Source organism: Rhineura floridana, chromosome 7, assembly GCF_030035675.1.
Source record: "Rhineura floridana isolate rRhiFlo1 chromosome 7, rRhiFlo1.hap2, whole genome shotgun sequence".
In the NCBI taxonomy this organism is placed as follows: domain Eukaryota; kingdom Metazoa; phylum Chordata; class Lepidosauria; order Squamata; family Rhineuridae; genus Rhineura; species Rhineura floridana.
In genome coordinates this window covers 73,009,601-73,035,696 of record NC_084486.1, presented here as the reverse complement: position 1 = coordinate 73,035,696, position 26,096 = coordinate 73,009,601, and the positions used below count along the sequence as shown (strand labels likewise).

Below are 26,096 nucleotides of genomic sequence, written 5' to 3'. Positions count from 1 at the left end.
AATCCAGATTATATGGCAGGCTCTGTCTTTAATGTAGTTACGGTCAATACAATCCCTGACTGTTGGGCAGTGTATCAAATCAACGACTTGCTAGTGGTGCCAAAGAGCATAATTGGTGCTTAACTGGTGTATTTTAGAGTGGCTTCAGCACACATGTTTTGGCATGCTTGAGGTTTAAACACACACCCTATATTACTTCATCTGCAAAACAATTAACTTCTTAAAACGGTTTGCAAAGTGCCACACCTCTGAACTCTTCAAAAAGGCAGAGACCATTCACAACAAAACCATTTATACTGCAACTCCACATACATATGATTAGAAGTACCAATATTTTCAGTGAACAATCAAGCTGTAAGCATTGTACCCAAGTGTTCCAGCAAGTGACAAACAAGTGACAATAAATGGCTATTTTTATAGTCCTGCCTACACTTTAATTACTTCCTACCACTTATGTGCTCTCCTAGTGGAATGCAATAGTGTTGCTTTTAAAAGACCTAAACTTGAAAACTGATATCTATCACAATCACATGTGTCATCTCCATACATAAATCACATTACAAAACTTTTCCTTTTCGTGGGAGGAAACAACTCTTTCTCATAGCTTTATATTTCAAGAGGACAAGCTGGAGCAAAGCAGATTTCAGCTGGAAGAAAAGCAACATATCCAGAGGTGTTGTGAAATCTCTTCAGGAAATATAGGAAGCTGCCTTACACCAAGTGTGACTGTTTGTCTGTTTAGCCCTACTTTGTCTATTCTGACTGCCAGGGTCTGAAGCAGAGGTCTTCCCCAACACCTGCTACCTGATCTTTTTACCAAAGCAGCTGGGGACTGAACTTGAAACCTTCTGCATGCAATACTTCTGCTCTTCCATCAAGGGCTCATCTACATGGTGGTTTATTGTGTGTCTGGTACTACATCTTCTTTAAATTTGCATGGTTCACCTGACGTTACTAGAAAACAGAAGCTATCACACAGTTCCCCCCCCCGTAAATCCATACTAATCCAATCCACTGATAATACAAAATGTGGAGGAATATCATGTCATCTATGCCTCCCTCCTCCATGTAAGTGCTTTGCTTTGCTGTTTTTAGGTGGGTGTGTCAATCGTTCCCCTTTCCATGCCCATTATCTCCTCTTCTCTTTTTTCATTTTATTTCCTGTGGGCTGACAAGCAACTTCCAACTGCTCTCCTCCATTCTGCTGGCCTTTTTTATGTTGCTGTAAACTGTGCTTTTATTTTCTTTTTCCCCTAACTTGTGCACAAAAGCGTAACACTGTTCAAACAAAGATTAGTATTTCTGCTGTATCCTACCAACCACAGGTGTTTGCATTTCTGGGTTTGTTTGGGTTTTTTTTAAAGGAACCTACTGCAACTGGTAGAATCAACTGAGCATACTCATTCACCTAGCAATCAGAGGGAGTGGAAATATATAATTAGAGGGCAGGGCCACATAGAAACAGCAAGACTAATCCTTCCCGGGGAATGCCTACTTGTGTGAATGGGAAAAATTGATTAACAGCTAACATTGAGCAGGAACTGCAGACAGTGCAAATCAACAATGAAGGTAAAAGCAATGTATTGGCTATGAAGAAATGCTCCCATGCAGATGAGCAAGTTATGGTTGCTCCTTTCTTGGTGATTTTTAAGATGTTGTAGGAAATTGCTTAGCTCCAAAGAATGTAGCCATTACAGGAACTGGTTTGGATAGCCAATATATACTTTGTAGACAATAATATCAAGTTTATATTTGTAAGGATTTGTTGTAGTTGAGCTCCCATTAAGCCAGCCATCACCAACCTGGTGCCCTCCAGCTGTTTTTACTACAGTTCCAGTCATCCCTGATCATTGACCATGTTGGCTGAGGCTAATGGGAGTTGTAGACCAAAACAGTTGGATGGCATCAGGTTGACAAAGGCTATAATAAGCTTTGAAGCGAGGAATATTATACAGGATCATTCCCATAAAAAGGCAAAATCTGCCCTATAATGCTTCTTCCCACATTAGGCCTGCAGGACTTAATAATAAATTCCATATACATGTTCTTATTGTAAATCCCTACTAATGCAGATAAATCCTCCAGGGCTTGTGGAAACATGATACTTTTATAGTACGGCTCCCTGAAATGATAAAACATCATCATAGCTATAAAGAATGAGCAACTTTCACATCCATATTTCAGGTGAAAATTAGCTGTGATGCAAAAGAGAAGTCTTGAATGCCCAGGTCAGTGATTCTGAATAATATCCCTCCCAAAGGCAGCCTTTGGAACAAGGAATCTACCACCACACTTGTTTGGCTAGCTCTGTTTGAAGAATGACCTTTTCATTCAATTGTGATTCTGTGTGTGGTCCAGACATTGGCAAAGATATCTGGATTACACAACATGTCAACAAGTGCACTTTACAAACTTTGGCACTTGTAATGCGAGTGTGGTAGGTACTTCTCTAACAAGCAGACACATGCACACATTCTACACCATGCCTGAATGAATAAAGCTTTCAATATGAGTCAAAAGGGAAAGCTGATCACATCAGACACACCTGTTCACAAACTTGCAACATGTCCAGCTACCACCTCACAAATCTTCACAATCTATGCAGAAGGGGGGGGGAACTGTATGAAGACATTATGAGCAAGAGCAATTTATCTCTTTGGTGGACGTTTATCCTAACATATCCATTCCATCTCTGATCATTTTATGCTTAACCTAAAGGAAAATTATTACAATACCTTTAAAAAGTGTGCTTTGGAACTGAAGTTTCTAATATAGCTTAATTTGCAGCATAATTGGTTGAATAAAGTATCAGTTTCCTGTGTCAACAGACAGGAAATAACTCATTGCTGCTTAATACTAAGTGTGAGAATGTTTTGTTTTACTAAAAAGATTTGATTTGGGCACAGTCCATTTTCAAAGATGGTCAGTAAGCCTTGCTCCCTATATAAATGAGCACTAAATGCATTCCTGTTTTGACTATTGCGCAACTTGAAAACATACATGTTCTTTCAACAGCAGCAGCCAACTAAAATCTACTTGCTTCTCTCAGTCACCCCAAAACATGTGGATCAAACACATCTATTGCAAGGCAGGAGGGGGAGTTACTTAACAGTCAATACACATACAGTATAGAAAGTGCTTTCCTTTCTGTTAAATCCATTAACGCAAACCAGATCTGCATTTCAAAACAAGAACACTTCCTACTTGTACAGCGAAACTGAATATCCCTATTAATAATATAACAGCCCATATGAGACACACGCCTAGTTTAGTCCAACAAAACCTCCCTAATCTGTTTCCTGTTTGGATAAATCAAGAACATCATCCTGTACTCTCTTTAAACTATACAGAATTGTGAGACATTTACATAGCAGGGTGGCTCAATCAGCACAGACCTTGACTGTTTCCAGAGCTCTGGTGTATGTGCAACTCCATTTGTATTCTCCAGATGCAACGTCTCCACAGCCCAGAAAAGCTATAGTTTCCTCATACACAGAAAGGAACAACTAGTCCCTTGGAGTGGCTGCTCTTCCTCTGGCTCTTTCCCTTCCCTTGGCGAGCTGTTCAGCTCATGGGAGGAGTGGCCATATCAAGCAGGGTGTGCCGCTGCTGCTCCCAAGTCATGTTAAAAGAACAGCAAGGATTTAATGCCCTCAGTCATCCTGAATACTGATGCATGAACTAACATTATGAAAGGAATTAACATTACGATGAGTTAACATTTTGCTGTTGGTACATAAAACAGAGGAACAGCCAAAGGAAGGTTGTACAAGTTACATTAGGAGAATGACCACTGACAAACTTCCATTTGCCATCCCAAGGCAATGACACTAGTAACTCATGAAGCACACACTTGTTACGGATCAAGAGAATTCCTGCTTTGAACAAGAGGCGCTCTCAGTTTCTGAACTGGATATTAGAGCCAAGTCTGCTCCTACAAGAATCTGCTCCTACAAGAATCATTAGGCCTGCTGTACCCTCCAGCTTTTGCTTGTGCGGTATGTACCTGAACACACCATGAATACCACATCAAATCCACATTTCAACACCAGTCCCCACTCATTGATTACCACGTCATTTCATTCATTCCTACTAACTTTCACATGAAGAATGTCAACAATTACTTTTATTTACCTCACCACTGCACCTATCAAATCTAAGCCTGAATTCACAGAGAGGTTTTAGTAAGACAACCCGAGTTGCCACACAACAAGGCTGGCCTCACTTCCTTCATTTAATTTTTTTCCCTGCTTTCCACTGTATGTTTCAATACAATGTAACCAGCAACTGGAGTTGTGGGTGGGAAGAGAAAGCTTCTCTGTAATAAGCTTGCCACCATGAATGGGTTATAATTGCATGGCCTGACTATCTTGAAACTTTTGCATCATAGCACAAAGGCAGATGGTCACATTCAGGTCTCCCAATAGTGCAAATGCAACCAACAGACTCTGGACAGGATCACTGCTGACGCTTTTAAAAAGTTAAGGATGGTAATGATATAGCTAATAGTCAAAATCAGGTTCCACAGCACAGCAACCAGCTTCTGATAGACCAAATAGACTTGGGAATAGGTTGCAGGGTTCTATGTGACCATCTGTTTACATGCTTTTGTAGTAACTTGATGTTAAGATAGAGCATAATTCTGCCACTTCGTCAGTTAAGGGACTGCTAGTATCCCTCTGTAATTTATCAAGACCAGACATGTGCAGGGACAAACTGAGGCAGTGAATTAGCAGCTGACATGGTGGGGCAAATGCTGCGAAGTCACAGACATCCCTTTTTCTTTATTTTAAAAGCATTCTTACCTAAGGCAGTGAGCAAGGTAGTGAAGGTTGCAGCCGCTGCCATCTTCTGGGGATATGAAGATAGCGGTAGCTGCTGCTTTACCTGCCACTGCTCTTAACAGTACTGGGCTCAGTGTCGCCAGCCTACTACTCTGGCAAAAAAAATTTAGAAAAGAAAAGGATGCCTGTCCCTGCTGCTGCCTACCATTACTGGGAGGGGGGGAGATCTTCCACAGTGTGCCATTGGGGCACAGGGTACCTTGTCCAGGGCTCTGTCACTAAGAGTGAAGTAGAGGCAAATGGGAGGGTCAAGTGGCACTCTTGCAACAATCAACTGCCTTCCATGACTCCTGCTTTTAAAGTGGTGCATAAATCAAAGCAAGAGGAAGAAAATACAGTTGACAGGGAGCTCACCTCAGTCATCTTGGCCTGAAATCAAACTGCCAATCCTAAAAATCATGAACTGGGGCCCTAAGAATCATGAGCTGAGCTTAAACAAAGCACGACTGGGCAACAGCTGAGAGATTTGTGTTACAACCAGGACAACCAGATTTTTTTCAGGCAAGTATTATGAGCACTTGGTCAGTCAATACTTCAGCTTTTTATTATACCAGCATCTAGTGTAATCCTTGCCCAGGGTATTTAATGCCCTTTTCCCTCAGATCCCTTTTGCTTCCAGAAAAGTGACAATACCTGTCCTACTGGTTGTCTAAAACAACTTCCTCTTAACTGAAGAAATCAAGCTGCTACGTTTTGTTTCGTTTTTTGCATTCTTGTCTGTTCAATTTTTATTTTACCTTTTCTCCAAGAGCTCAGAATGACATACATGCACTTTCCTCCTTATTTTCATCGCAGTCCCATAAAGCAGGTTGGGCTGAGAGACAGTGACAGTCATCAGTTCTGGTCGCTGAACCTCAAAAAGAATATTGTAAAGCTGGAAAAGGTTCAGAAAAGGGCAACCAAAATGATCACGAGGCTGGAACTACCACACTATGAGGAAAGGCTGCAACATTTGGAGCTTTATAGCGCCTTATAAAACCAGGCATGGTGCAGGCATAGTGAACAGCTTTTCTCCCTCTCCTATAACACTAGAACCCAGGGTCATCCAATAAAACAGAATATGGAAGAATCAAGATAAATAAAAGGAAGTTCTTCACACAGTGCATAGTTAAACAACGGAATTTGCTTCCACAAGTAGCAGCAACCTTGGATGGCTTTTAAAGAGATTTAGACAAATTCATGGAGGGTAAGTCTTTCAATGGCTACTATTCATTATGGCTATGTATTACTCTTAGGACCAGAGACAGTAACAGTTGATGTTCTTATGCACTCAGGTTCTGCATAAGAACATAAGAAGAGTCTGCTGGATCAGGGCAATGGCCTTGTAGCTCAGCATCCTGTTCTCACAGTGGCCAACCAGATGCCCATGGGAAACCCACAGGCAGGACCTGAGTTCGAGAGCACTCTCCCCTCCTGTGGTTTCCAGGAACTGGATTTATCCTCAATAAATTTGTCTAATCTTCTTTTCAAGCCATCAAAGTTGGTTCCCAAAGGCATCTGGTTGGCCACTGGGAGAACAGAACATTGAACTAGATGGGCCTCTGGTCTGATCCAACAAGGCTCTTGTTATGTCCTTAAGGTTATTCAGTGAGCTTCATCACTAAGCAGAGATTTGAACTGGGTCTTCATGGTGTCAGACCAGCACTCTAAACACCATACCACACTGGCTCTACTTTAACGTTCACATGGTGAAATCATGTCATCAATTGATCATGATATGTGCACTTCATGTTTTAAGAGGATTAATATAGTCCCAGGCTATTGTCTGAAGGCACATGAGGCCAGCACCTTGCTGAGGCTAAGCAGGGTCTGGTCTGGTCAGTGCCTGGATGGGAGACTGCCTGGGAACCACATGTAAGCCACCTTGGGTTTCTATCATGAAAAGAAAGGTGGGGTATAAATGTAATAAATAAATAAATAAATAAATTCTAAGGTTGCCCTGCAAAAATCAATAGCAAATATCCATTCTGCATCTCTTCCCTCATATATACAACCTTAACAGAGCTGTTGCATATTTGGTGGATAGGCATACAATATGTAAATGGCTCTTGAGTGGCCCTAATAAAAGCATTCATAAATAGGGAGACAATAAATAGACCACATCATACCCCAACAACTTTTAACAGACAGACATTATTCCTCATTGCCAAAGTGAAATTTCACACTGGCAAAGAAAACTTTTTAAAGAGAGACAGAGAGAAGTAAGATCAACTCCTTTACACACACACACAAATTAAGGGGGAAGAACATTCATTGAAACAATACCAAATACAATATCAAAGTGTTAAAATAGGTAAGTTCAGACCCTTCCCTGCACAGAGAGGTTTGAGAAATGAGTAAGAGTTAAGAAGATTCTCTACTCTTACCTGCCTACTCTGTGGGCTGCTATAAACTCACTTTGACACCCAACCCAATTCTAGTGAGTAATAATTGACAGAGAGAAAAAACACCCGGTTTAGCCTACCTTCACAGGCAGTAGATTGGGAACATCAGCAATTGAAGCCACACTTCCAGGTATGTGAATTCTCTTTTATCACTATTGGGCAAGAACCAAACAGTCAAGCAAATAACAAGGTGCATCATCAGTGTGTTTAACGGGGTTGAGCTGACCTCATGGAATCACTGTTGTTGCCTCTATGGCTATAAGGGAATAAGATAAATGAAATGCAAATAGAAAAAGAAAAACAAAAGACAGTGAAGATTTCCTAAATGCCATACTATACCAACCACAACAAGATTCCTATGAGTAAGACAGAAAACCAGTCAGGGTTCCTAATCAAAACTAAAAAAATCCTGGCAGCCATGGTCACAGAAATCCCCATGCAGCACAACCTGACCGGAGGCTGCACTTAGTGCAGAATGCTGCAGCACAATTGCTGACATGAGTGAGACTCTATCAGCACATAATACATCTGCTCTGAAATCTGCACTGGTTGTCGATTTGCTACTGGGCCAAGTTCAAGGTGTGCTTTCCACGTTATGGGTTCTACATAGTACTTGTTCTGCTCTTGTAAGAAATCAATCCTTTAGTGTGGCAGTGCCTATGCTTTGGAACTCCCTGCCTATTTCCATTAGGCAGGCACTTAATTGTACTCATATTGGCACCTGCTAAAAACATTTTTGTTTAGGCAAGCCTACCCAGGCATGTAGAAACTATTATGTTTTTTAATCTCTTTTTAACTCATTGTTGGTTTTATTATTATGAATGTTTTTAAATATCTGTCTTCAACTGCCAATAATGTTATTGTTTTAATTCTTTCTGTAAACCACTTTGAGGGTTTTTTACAATGAAGTTGTATATAAATGTTGTAAATAAAATACATAAATAAAATTCACTGTGGCCCTTGGGTCTCTTTCCTCTTTTAGGCACAAAGGAATCTGCTATACATCGAGTCAGGCCATGAGATACCATCTAACTTAGTACTGATGACATGGACTAGCATTGGCTCTCCAGGATTCCAGGCAATCGTCTCTTCCAGAAATTGAATTTTGGACTTTTGCATGCAAAGCATGTGCCCTACCACTGAGCTACAGCCCTGTTTAAAAAAGTATCTTTTTAAATTGTTCTTTTCAATTCACTAATGAATTCACAGCATACTAGGGCAGCTCCGCACCATGCATTTAAAGCACATTCAACACACATTTGAAATGCATGGTTCCCACCACAGAATCAGGAGGACTGTAGTTTGTTAAGAGTAGTGGGAACTATAACTGCGAGGGGGAAACTACCCAAGATTCTTTGGGGGAAGTCATGCACTTTAAATGCGAGTTGGATGTATTTTAAATTTTTGTGGAGATCTACATTATTTCATAACCTTTGCCTGCGTATAAATAATTTTAATTAAATTTTAAAATGGAAATAAGCTATAAAGTTTACTGGGTGACCATGTGCTATGCATCATCTCTCAGCCTAATCTGCCCCTCAGGGTGAAAACAACAGACAGGGACCATGACCACCCCCAGGAAGAAGGGCACACTTAAAATGTAGAAGAAATAATAATTTGTAAAAAAAAATTTACAACCATAGTGTGAAATCAGATAGATATCAAGATATAGTATGAAGAAATATTTATATAAGCATGAATGTCAAAGATGTTTACTATTTACACAATCTGTAGTGATATTTAGAGTGCAATCATATGCATGTTCACTCAGAAGCAAGTCCCAATGTATTCAAAGGGGCTTACTCAGACAGGGAAGCATGCACAGGACTGCAATTCAGTGATAAGGAACATCACTCACCCAATCCAAAATTCAGAATCATGCCACTTTAAGCTGTTTTGCAACTTATACTTGTTTTATGGTTATTGGATTTTAAAGGACTTTATTCTTGTTATGAGTTGCCTTGGTTTCCAACTCTACCTCACAGGGTTGTTGGAAATAGTCCATATACACACACACTGGAGATGTAAAAATGCATACATACATTGCCTTACAAAAGTAATCAGACCCCTGACCAATGCTCTCACATTACTGAATTACAAATGGTATATTGTAATTTCATTCTGTATGATATTTTATTTTGAAACACTGAAATTCAAAATCAATTATTGTAAGGTGACATTGGTTTTATGTTGGGAAATGTTTGTAAGTAACATAAAAAACTGAAACATGTTACTTGCATACGTATTCAACCCTGTGCTGTGGAAGCTCCCAGTTTACACAGATGAAAGAAATTGCCCTATTGAGAACACAATTACCTTACCATTGGCCTCCACCTATGAATCAGTAAAGTTGCTGTCACACTGTCAGGATAAAAACTGTTGAAGGATCATTGGTCAGGCTGTGGATCTGAAGGAAAATGAAGACAAAAGAGCATTCTACAGAAGTGAGAGATAATGTAATACAATGCATAGATTATGAAAAGGGTACAAAATAATAATCAAGTTTTTGGATATCCCAGTGAGCACAGTTGGATCAATAATCAGGAAGTGGAAATTGCATCACATCACCCAGGCACTGCCAAGAAAAGGCTGTCCCTCAAAACTCAGTGCTTGAACAAGAAGGAGACTTGTGAGAGAAGCCACAGAGAGGCCAACAATCACTTGGAAGGAGCTACAGAGTTCAATGGCTGGGAGTGAAGTAATGGTGCTCCAGTCAACCATATCAAGGGCTCTGCATAACACTGGCCTGGATGGAAGGGTGGCAAGAAAGAAGCCATTACTCAAAAAGTACCATCTGAAAGCACGTCTGGAGTTTGCCAGAAAGCATGAGAGTGCCCCAGCTGTGATGTGGGAAAAGGCGTTGTGGTCAGATGAGACCAAGATAGAGCTTTTTGGCCAAAACTCAAAGCACTATGTGTGCCGCAAACCTAACACTGCTCATGCCTCAAGACACACCATCCCTACAGTGAAGTATGGTGGTGGCAGCATCATGCTGTGGAGATGCTTCTCATCAGCAGGGACTGGGCATCTTGTTAAAATCAAAGGAAGAACGGATGGAGCAAAATACAGGGAAATACTACAAGAGAACCTGCTTCAGTCCACTAAAAAGCTGAGCTTGGGAGGAAGTTCACTTTTCAGCAGGACAGTGATCCTAAGCACAAGGCCAAAGTAATGTCGGAATGGCTCAAGAACAAAAAGGTGAATGTCCTACAGTGGCTCAGTCCTGATCTCAATCCCACTGAGAATCTGTGGTGCTCTTTCAAAATTGCAGTCCACAAGCAACGTCCAACCAACCTGAACGATCTGGAGCGAATCTGCCAAAATCCCTCTGACACTGCTTGCAAAGCTGATACATACCTACTCCAAAAGACTTAAAGCTGTTATTGCAGCAAAAGGTAGCTCTACCAAATATTAATGTGTGTGGGTTGAATACTTATGCAAGCAACATGTTTCTGTTTTGTATGTTTCTTACAAACATTTCCCAACATAAAACCAATGTCACCTTACAATAATTGATTTTGAGTTTCAGTGTTTCAAAACAAATTATCATAAAGAACGAAATTACAATGTACCATTTGTAATTCAGTAATATGAGAGCATTGGTCAAGGGTCTGATTACTTTGGCAAGGCACTGTATAATATATAGTTTATTGTCAAAACCATTTGGCAATTGCAGAACATTTTTTTAAAGTGTTAGTTTCCTGCCCGATAAAAACAGTGACACCTAAGTAAGCCCTGTCTAACTGCTTTAAAAAAAAAAAAGGATTGGAGGAGGAGAGAAAGATTTACAATACAATTCTTTTCTATGTTCACTCAAAAGTCCCATTGATTTTCCTAACCATGTCTACTCAAAAGTAAGCCCTACTGAATTCAATGGGGTTAACTCCCAAGTATGTGGAATTAGCATTGCAGCTTTACTCCCAGAAAAGCTTCTTATTGGGAAGGTTTTCAAAACAGGTTATGAATAAGACAAATAAAATGCCCTCTTCAACAGTCCAGAAAAAAATAAACTTGTTTGACTCCTTAATTAGAAAAGTATAACACTGTAGCATGCACACTTTTTAAAACTTCTATTCAAAAATTATTTGAAAGGTATGCCATTTTTGTAAGTAATTAAAAAACCTGCATGTACTTTTATTATAATTATAACTAAAATTGTTTACTGTGTATGCCCAACAAGATCCTGCAGTGATGTTCTGTTGTAGTGCAATCCTGTGCATTTATACTCAGAAGCAAGTCCCAATCCTGTAAAGAAAAAGTACCGTATATTCCGGCGTATAAGACGACTGGGCGTATAAGACGACCCCCAACTTTTCCAGTTAAAATATAGAGTTGGGATATACTCGCCGTATAAGACTACCCCTGCTTATGACATGCAGGTACTTAGCAGGAAAACTGTCACTTATAAACTTATAAATATTAATATTTGGATTGTCCAGTTGTTTTGTTTTTGTGCCTAGGAATTACCACCAAAAACTGGGGAAAGATGTGAGAAATCTTTTTTTTAAAAGCAACATTAAATGCCTAGACTCTAGTTTCCAACACTATGGAGTATTTATTGATTGATTAAGAGAATTTATATCCTGCCCTTTTGCTGTAAAAAACAGAGCTCAGCACAGCTTACAAATATAGTAAAAACAATAAAAATACACAATCAGAGAAAAACAAGCCAAAATGTTAGGAAAAGGAGTCTTTCACACCACATGCTCAGTTCTAAATACTGTTGCAGCAAGTTTTACAAGTTCCTCCAGTATTCCACTGGTGCAGGCACTCAGACATTCAAAGTACTGTATATTTCTTAGGTTTTATAAAAGCAGAGCTTTGCTTAACTCAAAATTTCTTTTCCCTTTGATAACCACATCTACACAGGTTCCACCTCCATACTCAAAATGAAACTGAGCCTGGAAGTGTACAACAACCCCACACATACCTTGCTAATTCGATTATCAATGCCAGGATGTCTGTCTTATCGACTACTCTCCTGCTCCTCCCCCCCCCACACACACACCGGGCATCATGAAAGACCCAGTCCTGGGCTCAGAAAGAAAATAAATATCTGGTCCTCTTCAAAGTATTGATAAGCCTCTTGTTTTAATTGAAATAATAATTATAAATTCTTGTTCTTATCACTAATGGGAGTTAATTATCTTGCATATGCTGCTGTTGCTTCTATGGCTGTAACGGAGTGAGGTTAAAGATAAGTGAAATGCAAACAGGAAAAAAAATACAGAAGGCAGTAACACTTTCCTAAATGTAATACCATACCAACCACAAGAAGATTCCTATAAGGCAAAAAACTAAGCATCTCACAACCAGTCAGGATTCCTAACCAAAAACCAAAAATATGATAAATGAAGAAATATTTACATAAGCATAACTATCAAATATATTTATTATTTACACAAACTGTAAAGATATTTATAGTGCAATCCTAAATTTATTTATTCAGAAGCAAGTCCCAGCGTATTCAATGGGGCTTACTCAAACAGGGACAGAAATGCAACCTCAAGTGATAAGCAACTTCATTCACACAACCCAAAATTCCGAATCATGCCACTTTACACTGTTTTGCAACTGTTTATACTTGTTTTTTATGGTTATTGGATTTTAAATGGCTTTATTTCTTGTTGTGAGCTGCCTTGGTTTCCAACCCTACCTCACAGGGGTGTTGGAAGGACTCCATACACACACGCACACACTGCAGATGTATAAATACATACAGCCCATATAATAGTTTATTGTCAAACCAATTGGTCATTGCAGAAAAATCAGTATTAGTTTTTTTAAAAATCAGTATTAGTTTCCTACAGAATAAAAACTGCAATACCTAAGTAAGCCCTGCCTACTTGCTTTAAAATAGGACTGGGGGGGGGGGCAGAAAGAGAACACAAACACAATTCTTTTTTACATTCACTCCAAAGTCCCATTGATTTTCAGCACATTCATAATCATGTCTACTCAAAAGTAATTCCTACTGAATTCAATAGGATTTACTCTGGACATATGGGATTAGCACTGTTTTTACCCCCAAAAGCAACTATTGGGAAGGTTTTCAAAACACTGCCCAGGATCTGACTCCTACACATAACAGGGGGAAAAACTGAAATGTATATACCTACCCAATTTATGAGATTTTCAGATAAACAGGAGGGGAAACCACCATTTTCTGGCCTCGCAATGAGGTTTTGCAGACACTGCCACCAAACAAACACTTCACTGATTGGCTGAAATCCTGAACAGGCGGGGTTAAAGCTACGAAGTGCTATACAGTAGTTTAAAAAAAGATTTAACCGGGGGGGTGCCTGATGTTTTTATATATATCTCGAGAACCGCACCACCTAGAAACTTAATTTTTTTTTTAAATGAAAGCTGAGAATCCGGGCCACCTAAGGGGCTAGCCGGGCGCCGGGTGGCATGCTTAGAATCCGGGTAAAACCTGGCTATCCGGGCAATATGACAACCCTAATAAGACGACACCTGGCGTATAAGACGACCCCCGACTTTGGAGAAGATTTTCCAGGGTTAAAAAGTCGTCTTATACGCCGGAATATACGGTACTCTTTATGGGGCTAAAATCTATATATTTACTGAAATCCTGATGTGAGACAAACAGGACAAGGAAACTGTTTTGAAATGCGGTTTAGGTATTGCCTGGGGGTCAACAAATGTTGTCAATCACAACCCGGACTTCACTTATTGGCTAAAAACCTGAAAGGGCAGGGATTAGAGCATAAGAAGTTGCAGGGGATGGCTGACATTTTGGTTTATACCTTTTGAACCAGTCCACCTAGAAACTTAATTTTTTTTTAATGAAAGCTAAGAGTCAGGAAATTAAGGTGATCCCCAAAAACCGGAATCTCCAGGCAAAAACCAGAGACCTGGCAATCTTAACAGAGACATACAAGCACACACACACCTTTCCCCATGGCAAGCAAATGTAATTTATCCTATTTAATACATTGGGAAACCAAACAAAGGAGAGACGTTCAGTACCTGGGATGTCTCCCCACCCCTCTGAGAGAACAAAAGTGAGAATAAAAATTAATAGAAGGAATGAATAGGAGCAAGCATTTAATATCTAAGCAAAACATTGCAGAAATCTTCTTAGATTTTACATTGGCCTTTGGAAACTCTTTCCCCAAATTCTAGATGCATGAGGAAGGATATGGCGAGTATGTGACAAGGAAAACAAGCTCTTCTTTGTTATTGTATCACATCAGGTCAATTCCTGGCATTGCAACATGTAGTAAGCATGTTTCTAAATCCTGTGTTTCCAAATAAACTAACCCAGCAAGTTAGTTTGTATAGAAGTTTTTCAAGAAAAGAGGTTTTACTCAACTAGGTTCAGTTTAATTAAATCTTAACTACTGGTTCGCCTCATTGCTAGTTTTAACATATTTGCATAGAGAAAATCTATACCTGCATCACATGTTGCCATTGGCATGAGGATTTTCCATATGGCAAAAGACTTCTTAAACACTAGCAGCCTCATACCCGGCATTGCTCAGGAATCCTAAGAAACCAAAAAAATCAGTGCAGTTTTGAAGTTAGCAGTAAACATCAGTGCAGATCTGAAAGGTTCAGTTCTCTATCTCATCCCAAAATGGTAATCTGATTGTATCCAAATATAAATAAAACCTACTCCTTGAGCTTAGGAATCATCATGCAAAATCTGGTTATGATATGTTAAGGGGTGTCCAGATGCAGAGCAAACAGACAATTCCCCCCTCCCAATATAGAGCAGATTATGGTTACTATGAAAAAGGCATATAAACAATCAGTCACTTCTACATTTCCTGATATAGAGAAGTCACCTCCATAGTTCACCAAAATTCAAGAACAGAATGTATCACTGCCAAGTTCCACAGTCATATATTAGATGATTCTAACTCAAAGATATATCTAAATCAGAACCTTTGCCTCATTTATTTTGCCCATCATTAACCCAGTACTAATAATTTCCCCTTTCTCATACATATTCACTTCCTAATAGGATTGTTGTGCATTTTTTTAAAAAAATGACAGAACATGGAGATATAAACTGTGAACTTCAATATATTTTTAAACACAGGAGCGGATACTTAGATGCCTCCATGAGTACAGCACAGCAGCCAGAGTTGAAAAATATTTTCAGATATTGCACAAGGTCAGACATAGTACAATATCCAAACCAGGAAATCTGGTATCCATTATTAAAAATTGTTCCATGGGTGGATATATGCACATTCATCATTTATTTTTTATTTATTAAAGGGACCAATGGTGAGAATCGGGACCATGTCATGTCTAAAGTTCAGGAAGTTGTCCAGACTAATATGGGAGGATGGTAAGAGAAGGTTAATAAGATGCTGCTAACTTTGGTAAGGAGAAACCAGATGTGGAGTAATGGATAACAGAGGACACAACAGGAAAAACATGATAGCAAATTGTATGAAAGTGAACTGGTACAGACATCCTCTTTTAGCAAGGTTCGAGAAACAGTACCACCTAATGAATAATTGGCTCAAGCCCCAAATCAGGCAGAAACTCAGTAGTTTTGCATAATGTAATTCACTGGTCTTACAAACTCCATCTGTGAATATAACTACCTCTGGCTTACCACCCAGGCTGCTGGATGAGAAAAGGCCTGCAAAACAGTAAAGAGTCATAAGCAATCATGAACAAGTGCAAAAAACCCTCAACCCTGCTTCTGCAATTACCTTTTGCTAATCATTTTATAACAAATGCTGCTTGCTTTTCAAAATTAGGCAAATTATATTTAAAATAAAATAATATTTATTAGACTTATTTAGAAATATTCTCATAATGAACCACAATTATTTCTGTGCTACAAAGTCATGTTATCTATCCCTGCCTTTGCATTGTTTTCATTAAAATTTTATTAAAGCTGAAAGCATTAGGCATATACTGTATGGTCATTAATCTGTATGAAGACAAATTCCTTTTTTATTTTAGGGATTAAATAATACAAGCTAACACAGAGCAATAATCAAACTACCAAGATCCCAGTTTTGCTCTTGGTATTTCTGCCAGTCAGCCTGCCTCTTTTTTCTCCTGCCTGACGTTTATCCTCTTAGCCCATCAGATTCCCTATTTGCTTGTTTGCCTCCCTGATTGCCTACCACTCAGGTTAGTCCCTCTCTAGACGGATTTAACTGATTCAGATGCTGTCTTTAAAGAACTCTGATTCCACACTGGTCCTCCTGTAGATTGGCTCCAGTGGTCCATTTACCTCCATTTCAATATTACCAGGGCTTCCATATCATACAGTTGCTGCTTACTGCTCAGTGCCGGCAGAAATGAAGTTTCCACAACGTAGAACACCAGTGATGTAGTTGTCCGGGGTCTCTGGGATCTTAGACCCCTTACTTTTTTGGGAGCAGGGTCCCAGCGGGGTCCCTATGTCTCCAGCATCCTACGAGCCAATCAGCTTGAAAGGAGTGTCTTAGCCATTGAGAAGAGTTTTCTAACATGCTCCCTTGTCCTTTCCTGCAGACTGGAGCCAATCACAGTGAAAGGAAGTGAGTCAGCCACTGAGAAAACTCTTCTCAGTAGCTAACACTCTCCCCTTTCATATTTATTGGCTCCTACTGATGCCTGTTGTTGTTGGAGAAGGCAATGACAGGGATCTCATTCTCAACCCAGTAGCAAACAGGAGGCATGGCTGTGACTGACATGAAGAGACCCTACACTTCTGAATTTGCCACTGCACTACTGTAAAGGACAAGATGAGAGTAACCAAATTTGGTTAAGAATCAATACCAATATATGTCAAATTGGTATGCTCTTTATAAATACTGTAGCATGGCAATGTCCCTTTCATTTAACTATTTGCACATTTTCAATGGAGTCAGCTTATCCTAAACTTCTTTTATGCACTTGAAAGGTTCTTTAGATAAGGACACAGTCACAGTCCAATGCTCTATATGGTCATACAGAGTACCAAAGTACTGGATGCTCTTTTTGGCTCATAAAAACTATGTTCGTTCTTCTGATAAAACTATCATGGCTTTTCTTGGGTTTGTAAACATATAAGCACTCATATGGATGCAGATGAATACACCCTCTGGTTAGTATCAAAACTTAATCATTCAGACATAATTCATTTCCAATAAGGACATAATGTCCCATTCATTGCAGCTGATGTCTTATTCATTGCAGCTGATGCCTTAACAATAAAAGTATTGTAATATCACAGTGAAAAATGTAGGCCTAATTGGCATGTCATTTCTACACGCCAATGGAAACTCACCAAAGATATCTGTCAAACAACTTACATGGCAAAACAGTTTCTCCATAACCAATGAAAGTAACCACATAGTGTCTTTTCCCTAATACAGCATTTGTTCCTTCATCAGCTATGCCAGGGGTCTCCAACCCATTACCTGTGGGTGCCATGGCACCTGTGAAGGTCTTCAGAGGCACCCCTAGCAGGTAGCCCAGAATCTGAGTTTTCATTTTAAAAAAAGCTTCTAGCCCTCCTAAAAATAACGTTATGGAGCAAAATGTGCAGATACCATTCTAAGCAATTTTTGTGAAATGGGCCAGCCTGGCTGCTCCTGCTTGTAAGATTTATTAGCCAATGAGTTAAGTCAGAGCTGTGATTGATAAGTGAATTGTTTGGACACCAGGCAATAGGGATCTCCTTAAAATCTCTATAGTCTGCCCTTCCTTTTTCCTTAGCAAACAGGATGCATATTTCCTGTGCGCGGTTCACCTGAGATCAGGTAGTGCCTAGAAATTATTTGCTGTTACTACACAGTTAGTGTGGGTGAATGTTAAAGAATTCCACTTCCCCCAAAAGGCAAATGTGAAAACTTTGTAAAGAGGCTTAGGTATGGCTCTTAGGACCTAAAGACCAGGGACTCATTAAGAATTCACTGTATAGTTAACTTACAGTACAATAATATACATGCCTACTCAGAAGTAAGTCTCTTTGTGTTTAATGGGGCTTACTTCCAGGTAAGTGGGTACAGGGTGGCAACCTAGGCTTTGGTTTAGGGTTGGCATTGGGGAAAAACAGAGGTCTTGTGCCTTTAAAGCTATATGGCAGGCAGAAGTTCAACAAGTCAAGCCTTTTCTACTATAGAAATACAATTATAGGAAAAGCTTCACCATGAGTACTCTCTAATTTTGCCCCCATGCAGCCTTTTGTGACTGGTGCCCCTAGCACTCTCTCAAAATTTGAAATGTGTCCTCTAGTCCAAAAAGGTTGGTGACCCCTAGAGATGTGAAGGCCCAGAAAAAAAAAGGGAATTTCCCCCCCTTTTTTCCTAAAATTTTCCAGCTGTTGGAAAAAATTGAAGGGGGGACAGAAAAATGTGGGGGATTCCACTGAAGTTTTCTGATTTTTTTCTCAGTCACATCTCTAGTAACCCCTAAGTCATGCCAATACTACAAGCCTATAATTTGCAGGGCAACCAATAAAGTGCTCAAGATGAATCATACTGATCTTATGCAAGTGTGATTTGTCACAAAGCATAGTACTGTATTATGCCAGCACTAGAGGGACATTTTCCAATGTTGCTAGGAGACCACTAGCACATGGGCATGTCAAAATACCTGGTATGGTGGAAGCTCCACTCTGATTTATACTCTCCAAAATACTTTGGTGGCTTACTTGTTGAAAAGGTCAGATGGATTACTCAAGATATAATATGATCAAGTGATGCTATCAAAAGTTTGGAGATGCTAAAAAAAGTTTTGCAGGACAGCATGGGTGTTCCATGCCTATGCTAGAGGTGATACCATCAATGCTATTAGGTTTGCTCCAAACATTTCAACAAGCAGAGGAAAGTAGGAAGCTGTTCCAGAGACTTTTGCCAGTGAGGCTTTCAGTTTAGAATTACTTCCAGTTTTGAATAAAATTATTTTCTTTCATCATCTCTAAATTTTTTGCACTAATATCTTTGAACTAAGATTCATTTTTCCTACTGCTACAAATCACTTATGAGTTTCAGACCAAATCTGCAAGTCAATCCATACATTGGATTATTGGAAGTCAATCCTTCCAACAAGAAATTACTCTAATTTCTATCTTCATCAGATTACCCACTCAAAACACATTACAGTCAATTAACCTATGGGGGGGATAGTCCGGCAGGTTTTTTTTCTTCTTCAAAATTTGCCTGCACTATTTTTTCTGGTCCTCTTATATTCGATTCAGTAAGCCCATCACTGAATCATTCTATCAGCCTGGTGATCCCAACACAAATTTCTTAGAGGTTGTAACAGCACATTCCTAAACAGGTTATTTCATAGAAAGCGCCATCAAACACAACAGGACTTCATTCCCAGTAAACATGCATAGGTTTGCACTGTCCATTAGCGTTAGTAATCATTACGCTAATTACTAAATTTAGTGAGGAGAAGTAGGGTGGCAAGAGGATGGGGCTCCTGAACGTTTAATTAGTTGTGTAGAACAGGGAGTTTTAGCAGAGAATTCCAGTACCTGCTGAATTTTCCTGTACTATACAACTATTAACATTTCAGGAGCCTGTCCTCATTTTCCACCTGGCCGCCCTATGGACTACATTAGTATAATGTGGCATAAAAACACACTTGTACTCTAAAAACCTACAGATTTCTACTCAGAAGTGGAGTACTTTTAAATAATTATACTTAGGACTACAGTCATAATAGGTTAGACTTCCGTTTTTACTGTCCCATCCAGCATCTTGCAATCTTCAAAATGGAAAAAAATTGTCAATGCACCTGAGATTAATCTTATCATGAGAAAAAAGGAAGATGAATCAGACCTTGGCTCTGTTTCAGGAATGCCTTTGGAAAGTGAAATATTAGTTTGCTTTCCGTTGCTAATCACAGCAGCACTACTGTAAAACCTTCAAACATATTTGTTGACCTGGATGAGAGGGAAGAAAACATTTTTCCTTTTCCCACTAATGAGAGATTGTGGCTTGTAGGATAGCACAAATAGTTTCAAAATCATCTAGAGATGGTTCTAAAATAATACATACATCATAGTTACAGGGACTGATGTGGGTGACCCAGACTTTTTTGAATGTTCCTGTCACTCTCAGAACACCTCTGGGGAGACTTTTTAATTCAGACAAAGGTCAGTTAAGTTAGCTATAGTTCACACTAGTACCAAATTCAGCATAGCTGTCATATTTCTATCCAGTTAAATTCTGGGGCCAGGCATGCCGGGGCCTGTTGCGCTATGGGCGCAAATCTGCCATCAACCAAGATAGCGGCTGAAGTTTTCCTAAGGGTCTGATGCCTCTGCCGCCATCTTGGTTAAGATGGTGGTGGAGGCATCAGGCAATTAGGGAAACCTCGCCCACCATCTTAGTTGATGGCAGGCTTGTGCCTGGCGACCAGCATTTACGTCAAGGAAGAGGTAGGCACTGGCAGAGCATGTTGCAGGCGGTCATCATGGGCCTGTGTGGTGGTGGTGGGTGCCTGGGAGCTCCCTCCTGCAATCTGCACCGCAGATCACAGGAGGGAGCACTACTCACCCACCCTAAGGAGGTGCCCTCGGCCAGGGCCCGACCTGGCTGCCCTTCTCTCACGCCGGCCCTGCTTACTCTCCACATTATATCAAAGATAATGTTTTCAAGCATCCAGAGTCGCTTGGAAAGTTAGGCAACTCCAAATAGTCAAAACGAAACAAAAACAAGATTTATTTAGGAAAACAAATCATAGGTTTAGTTATACAGATTGTAAATGGCACTCTAACACACCCATTTAATTTATAACATTTCAATTCCATGAATGCAGGCCACCAAAAAAAAAAAATCAAATGTTTCCCAGATTATTCTTTTAAAAGTAAAAAATCTGTTTTACTTGGTAGAAGCACATGCCACACAATGTTCAAAAGGTTAATTAAAATATATATATATATATATATACTACTTGATCTAACATGATCTCATGATCCCAAAGAGGACATAATCTCTAGCAGCGCTTGATCAAAATCTTCATGTAGCATTGATCTCATAAATATGAGGGCCACTCATAGGTATCAGACAAAAAACTTTTCACCTGGGTTTTTGGCCCTTAATTTGAAGGGCTTCAGGTCTTAATGGCCTCTTTTAGTGTGTCAGGTTTCGCAAGATCTTTTATCTGCGTAGATGTGTTTTTAGGCTTTTTATTGGTTTGTCTGTTACACTAAACAACAAACACTAAAATCAATAGTAAATTGCTTTCGGTTCAAATACCTACTTGGCCATGAAGCTCACTGGATGACCTTGGGTCAGTCACTGTCTCTCAGATGGTTAAGAACTCTAAGGACCTCTCCCCCCAGTTACATCACACCCCCATAATAGCATGGTATGAATCATCAATCTGTTCCTTTCATTTGTTGTGCTTTGATACAATTATTTACAAGATACTTTAAAAAGTTTAGGTAACTGTTGTTAAAAAAAATACAGTCTGAGTCATTAATTAGAACAACAACAAAAGTAGAAGCTGGAACCAAGGGCATACTTTGGCATCAGATTCTGCCTTCCAGGCATCAGGCCAAATGAGTGAGAGCTCAACAGGGAGCTGAAATATTTGTTCCTGGGGGAGAGGGCTGACACTTGCATCATCAAACAGCTGATCTATGGAATAATTCTGGCATCTTTACAGAAACAAGCTTTTAAAGACCAGTTTGCCCAGCTGCAGGAGTGAAGTGCCACATACTAGTGACAGCCATCACTGAGTGGAGAAACAATCCTATAAAAAGAATTAGCATGTCGAGGACAGCATAAAGGAAGCAGTTTTATCAACAAACAGTAGTCAATAGTATGTTCTCTGCAACTAACCTAGGGCATTATTTATGCAAACAGTAGATACGTATGGCATACACATGAATGAATTTTATGGAAACAGCATCATATTGTTCAAGTCAAATCCAACAGAAGGGGACAGAAAATGTAGCCTCCAGGTTGCCACAGACAACTTCACATTTATGGCTACTGACTGACACATGTACTATGTTAGTTCAGGCACTTCTCTGTTTCATCAGGGCCCCAAGGTTTGTTCTTAGTCGTATCTTGATCAGAAAAGGTCCCTGGTTTCAAACTGCTTCAACAGAATAATTCTAAACACCTGGTTTTCACACATGACATTAAACCATAGTTTATTTTTCACCTGGCAATCCAATATATTGGATGGAAGGTTTGCTCCTCTGCTGTTCCTTTCTTCACCATGATAGGACATAAACCCAGGCTTACCATCATCACAGTTTGTGAAAAGAAGAACAAACCACCAGCTCTGGTTCACATGTAACAGCAAGCCAATCTCTGGGTTGTTTCCTCCACAGCGCGTTGAAGAAAGGAGTAGCAGAGAAACAAAGTACAGTAGGGCCCTGCTTTACGGCACTTCGCTTTACAGCGCTTCGCTAATGCAGCGGTCTCAATTAGATGCAATTAGACTAAAGCCCCACTCATATGGCGCTTGTTCCACTTTTACAGCGGTTTTCGGGTGTTGTGCAGCATTCTATTCAATGAGTTCCGCTTTTCAGTGATTTTCGCTTTTCGGCAGGGGTCCAGAACGTAAGCTGCTGTATGAGTGGGGCCCTACTGTACAATCTTTTGAGAAGCATTTCATTCACATTAAACCAAAGTTTAACTTAAAACTATAGTTTAAAGTGATGTACAAACCAGGACATTGTTTGGATATTTTGATCTTGGTACATTAAGTGTTTTCCTGCCCTCTACCTTATACAGACTTATTTTCAATCTGCACCATAACGGTTTGTTTTAAAAGGGAAAAACTAAAGGGAAACAGAAAAGATGGGGAACACACATTTATTTTCCTGACAACACATACCCAAATTGTTTCTCTGCTTATGCCCCAAAATGGTTGACACCCTCCCCCACTGGGTAAGCAGGGCAAAGAATATATTTAGTAGGTGAAGGCAGAGTTGAGTGGAAGAATTTTCTCCACACCTTCAGGGGAGTTGAATGCATTAGCTAATTTGTATTAATGATTTCGGGAACAAGGGAGAAACTTTTAAATTCATCATTTTGCGAGCAGCATGAAGAGACTATTTGGATACTGTAATGAGGTGCAGCTTAATATTGGAAAGGAAGCTTTTAAAAAACTGAGCAGTGGAATGTTGTTTCCTCACCCATAAGGTATATTTCTCGACATGTTAGATGAGTTTAGTCACCACAGGCACAAAGCCCCATAAGCAATAGCAGACTAATTTAATCTAACATCCCGGAGTCCTGGAATTGTCCCCAAATCTTCCAGTGTTTTCATTCCCCTACAGATTGTCCAGAAGGTTTTTGCGCTTAAAAGGAAAGATATGAGGAATTAATACAGGGGCCATTATTTTGGACAATGGCACCTATACTGCTCCTCCTGCTAGTACTCACTTGGACAACAGAGATCATGACAATCTAAATATTTATTTCTTCATTTAGAGCATTTGTACCCCACTCTTCAGCCCAATATGGGTTGAGTGTTAAATGCACAAATTCAGCACAACCGACACCTGAAAAATGTCTTCATCTGAACACCCAGAACCTAACACCCCACTAAGTTACCTACAATATTAAATTTTCTTCTCTGGCTCATTATAGATCTTACTACTGGTTCTTTTCACAATCCTTCCAGTGCTAATTGAACATATAACCTGCTGCTTACACTGGCAGTTTATCAAGAAACATCCATAGCATCTCCTCCAGAACGGCTAATGTCATGGGCTCAGCAGTTAAATGTGCCATAAGCTCTAAGGGCTCCCCTGAGGCAGGTGTTCAAAAAGCCTTCATAGACCACAAGAAAAGCCCCTCCAAGAAAAGGGCTTGAGTCCCATTGTTGTCCAGTCATTCAGCAAAGATAGTGCCCACAACACAGCACAGGAAACAACGCTTTGGAGAGGGAAGGATGCCATTTGGATGAGGAAGAATGGAAACTAGCAAGCTCACAGCAGGCAATCCCATGAGGTGCCTGGAAGCCTAGAGGAAATGAGCAGCACCATGAGATACAGGTGCAGCAATCTGACCTATGCCACAGGGAGATGGATGCAAGCTCCAAGAGGCAAAGCAACAAGGTATGGCAACAAGAACTGTAGACAGAAAAAGAAAATTCATCAGATTTCCATCACATGAGGGGGCAGGAGAGAGCAAGGGCATTTCATTCTCCCAGGGTTCTAAGTTGCACAGGAAGCCCACGCAAAACTCCCTAGTGCACAAGTTCAGCGATGAACAAATGGAGGGCAATGAAGCCGGCAACATGACAGAGCAGGCAGGCCAGGGAGCTCACCTTATCCAACTGGAATGACATGTAGGGAATGCCTGAACAGGGCTACAGTCACAATTACAAAAGCAAAGGAGCAGATCCTGATGGGGCTTTCTGTACGCAAATAAGGGACTACCCAACCTGTAACATGTCCCTTTCCCTCTCCCTCATGCTTGGAATAAACCCAATCATACATCTTTTAACACAAGACCTTTATCAGGAAACCTCAGACCAGGGGCTGGATTTGACCTTCAGGAGTCTCCCAAGGTCACACCCTTCATCAGCCAACACTGCTTACCAGCTTTCCTCCACATTCTGTTAGCCAGACTCCTCTGTAGACATGTGTTTCACACTCACACATTCTACAAGTCTTGTGAATTAGCATCTTCTGACATTGGCAATAGTGCGTTTTGGCAGATTTATTTATTTATTTATTTATTATTTCAATTTATATACCGCCCTTAGCAAAATAGCTCTCAGGGCGGTGAACAAACAAGATAAAATACAATATATCATAATAAAAATACAAAAACATATACAAACAAACAACAAAAAACACAGCAAAAACAAAATAAATACTACAAAAATTAAAAATACAGATTAAAAGATTAAAAAAGATTAAGAAGATTAAAATGCCTGGGAGCATAAAAAGGTCTTTACCTGGCACCGAAAAGATGGAAGTGTAGGCGCCAGGCGTACCTCTTCGGGGAGGCTGTTCCACAACTCAGGGGCCACCACAGAAAAGGCCCTAGATCTTGTAACCACCCTCCGGGCTTCCCGATGGGTTGGTACCCGGAGGAGGGCCTTAGATTCTGAACGAAGTGAGCGGGTAGGTTCATAGCGAGAGAGGCGTTCCACAAGGTATTGAGGTCCCACGCCGTGTAAGGCTTTATAGGTCAAAACCAGCACCTTGAATCTCGCCCGGAAGCAAATAGGAAGCCAGTGCAGACGCGCCAGGACAGGTGTTATATGCGAAGACCGACTGGTCCTTGTCAATAATTTGGCAGCTGCGTTCTGCACCAGCTGAAGCTTCCGAACTGTCTTCAAGGACAGCCCTACGTAGAGCACATTACAGTAATCCAATCTTGAAGTTACCAGAGCGTGGACAACGGAGGCGAGGTCGTCCCTGTCCAGATAGGGGTGTAGTTGGGCTACCAGACGAAGATGGTAAAACGCATTCCGTGCCACCGAGGCCACTTGGGCCTCGAGAGACAAGGAAGGGTCGAGAAGAACCCCCAAACTACGTACCTGTTCTTTCAGGGGGAGTGTAACCCCATCCAGAACAGGGTAAGCATCCACCATCTGAGCAGGGAAGGCGTTCACCAACAATGTCTCGGTCTTGTCTGGATTGAGTCTCAGTTTATTAGCTCTCATCCAGTCCATTATCGCGGTCAGGCAACGGTTCAGCACATCAACAGACTCACCTGAGGAAGATGAAAAGGAGAAATAGAGCTGCGTGTCATCAGCGTACTGATGGCAACGCACTCCAAAACTCCTGATGACCGCACCCAGTGGCTGCATGTAGATGTTGAAAAGCATGGGGGACAAGACCGATCCCTGGGGGACTCCACAATGGAGAGTCCATGGTGTCGAGTGATGTTCCCCAAGCACTACCTTCTGGTGACGATCCGCGAAGTAGGAGCAGAACCACTGCCAAGCAGTGCCCCCGACACCC

General features: G+C 40.4%; 1 protein-coding gene across 1 annotated transcript in view; it reads right to left on the bottom strand.

The window, feature by feature from the left end:
• Nucleotides 1-3,522, bottom strand: part of ABLIM1 (actin binding LIM protein 1) — a 261,923-nt gene extending 258,401 nt beyond the window's left edge. Inside the window, exon 1 of the mRNA XM_061635919.1 lies at nt 3,396-3,522. Within this exon, the coding sequence (XP_061491903.1) occupies nt 3,396-3,435 (40 nt within the window). The 5' untranslated portion in view covers nt 3,436-3,522. The remainder of the gene's footprint in view (nt 1-3,395) is intronic.
• Between the last annotated feature and the right edge of the window lie 22,574 nt (nt 3,523-26,096).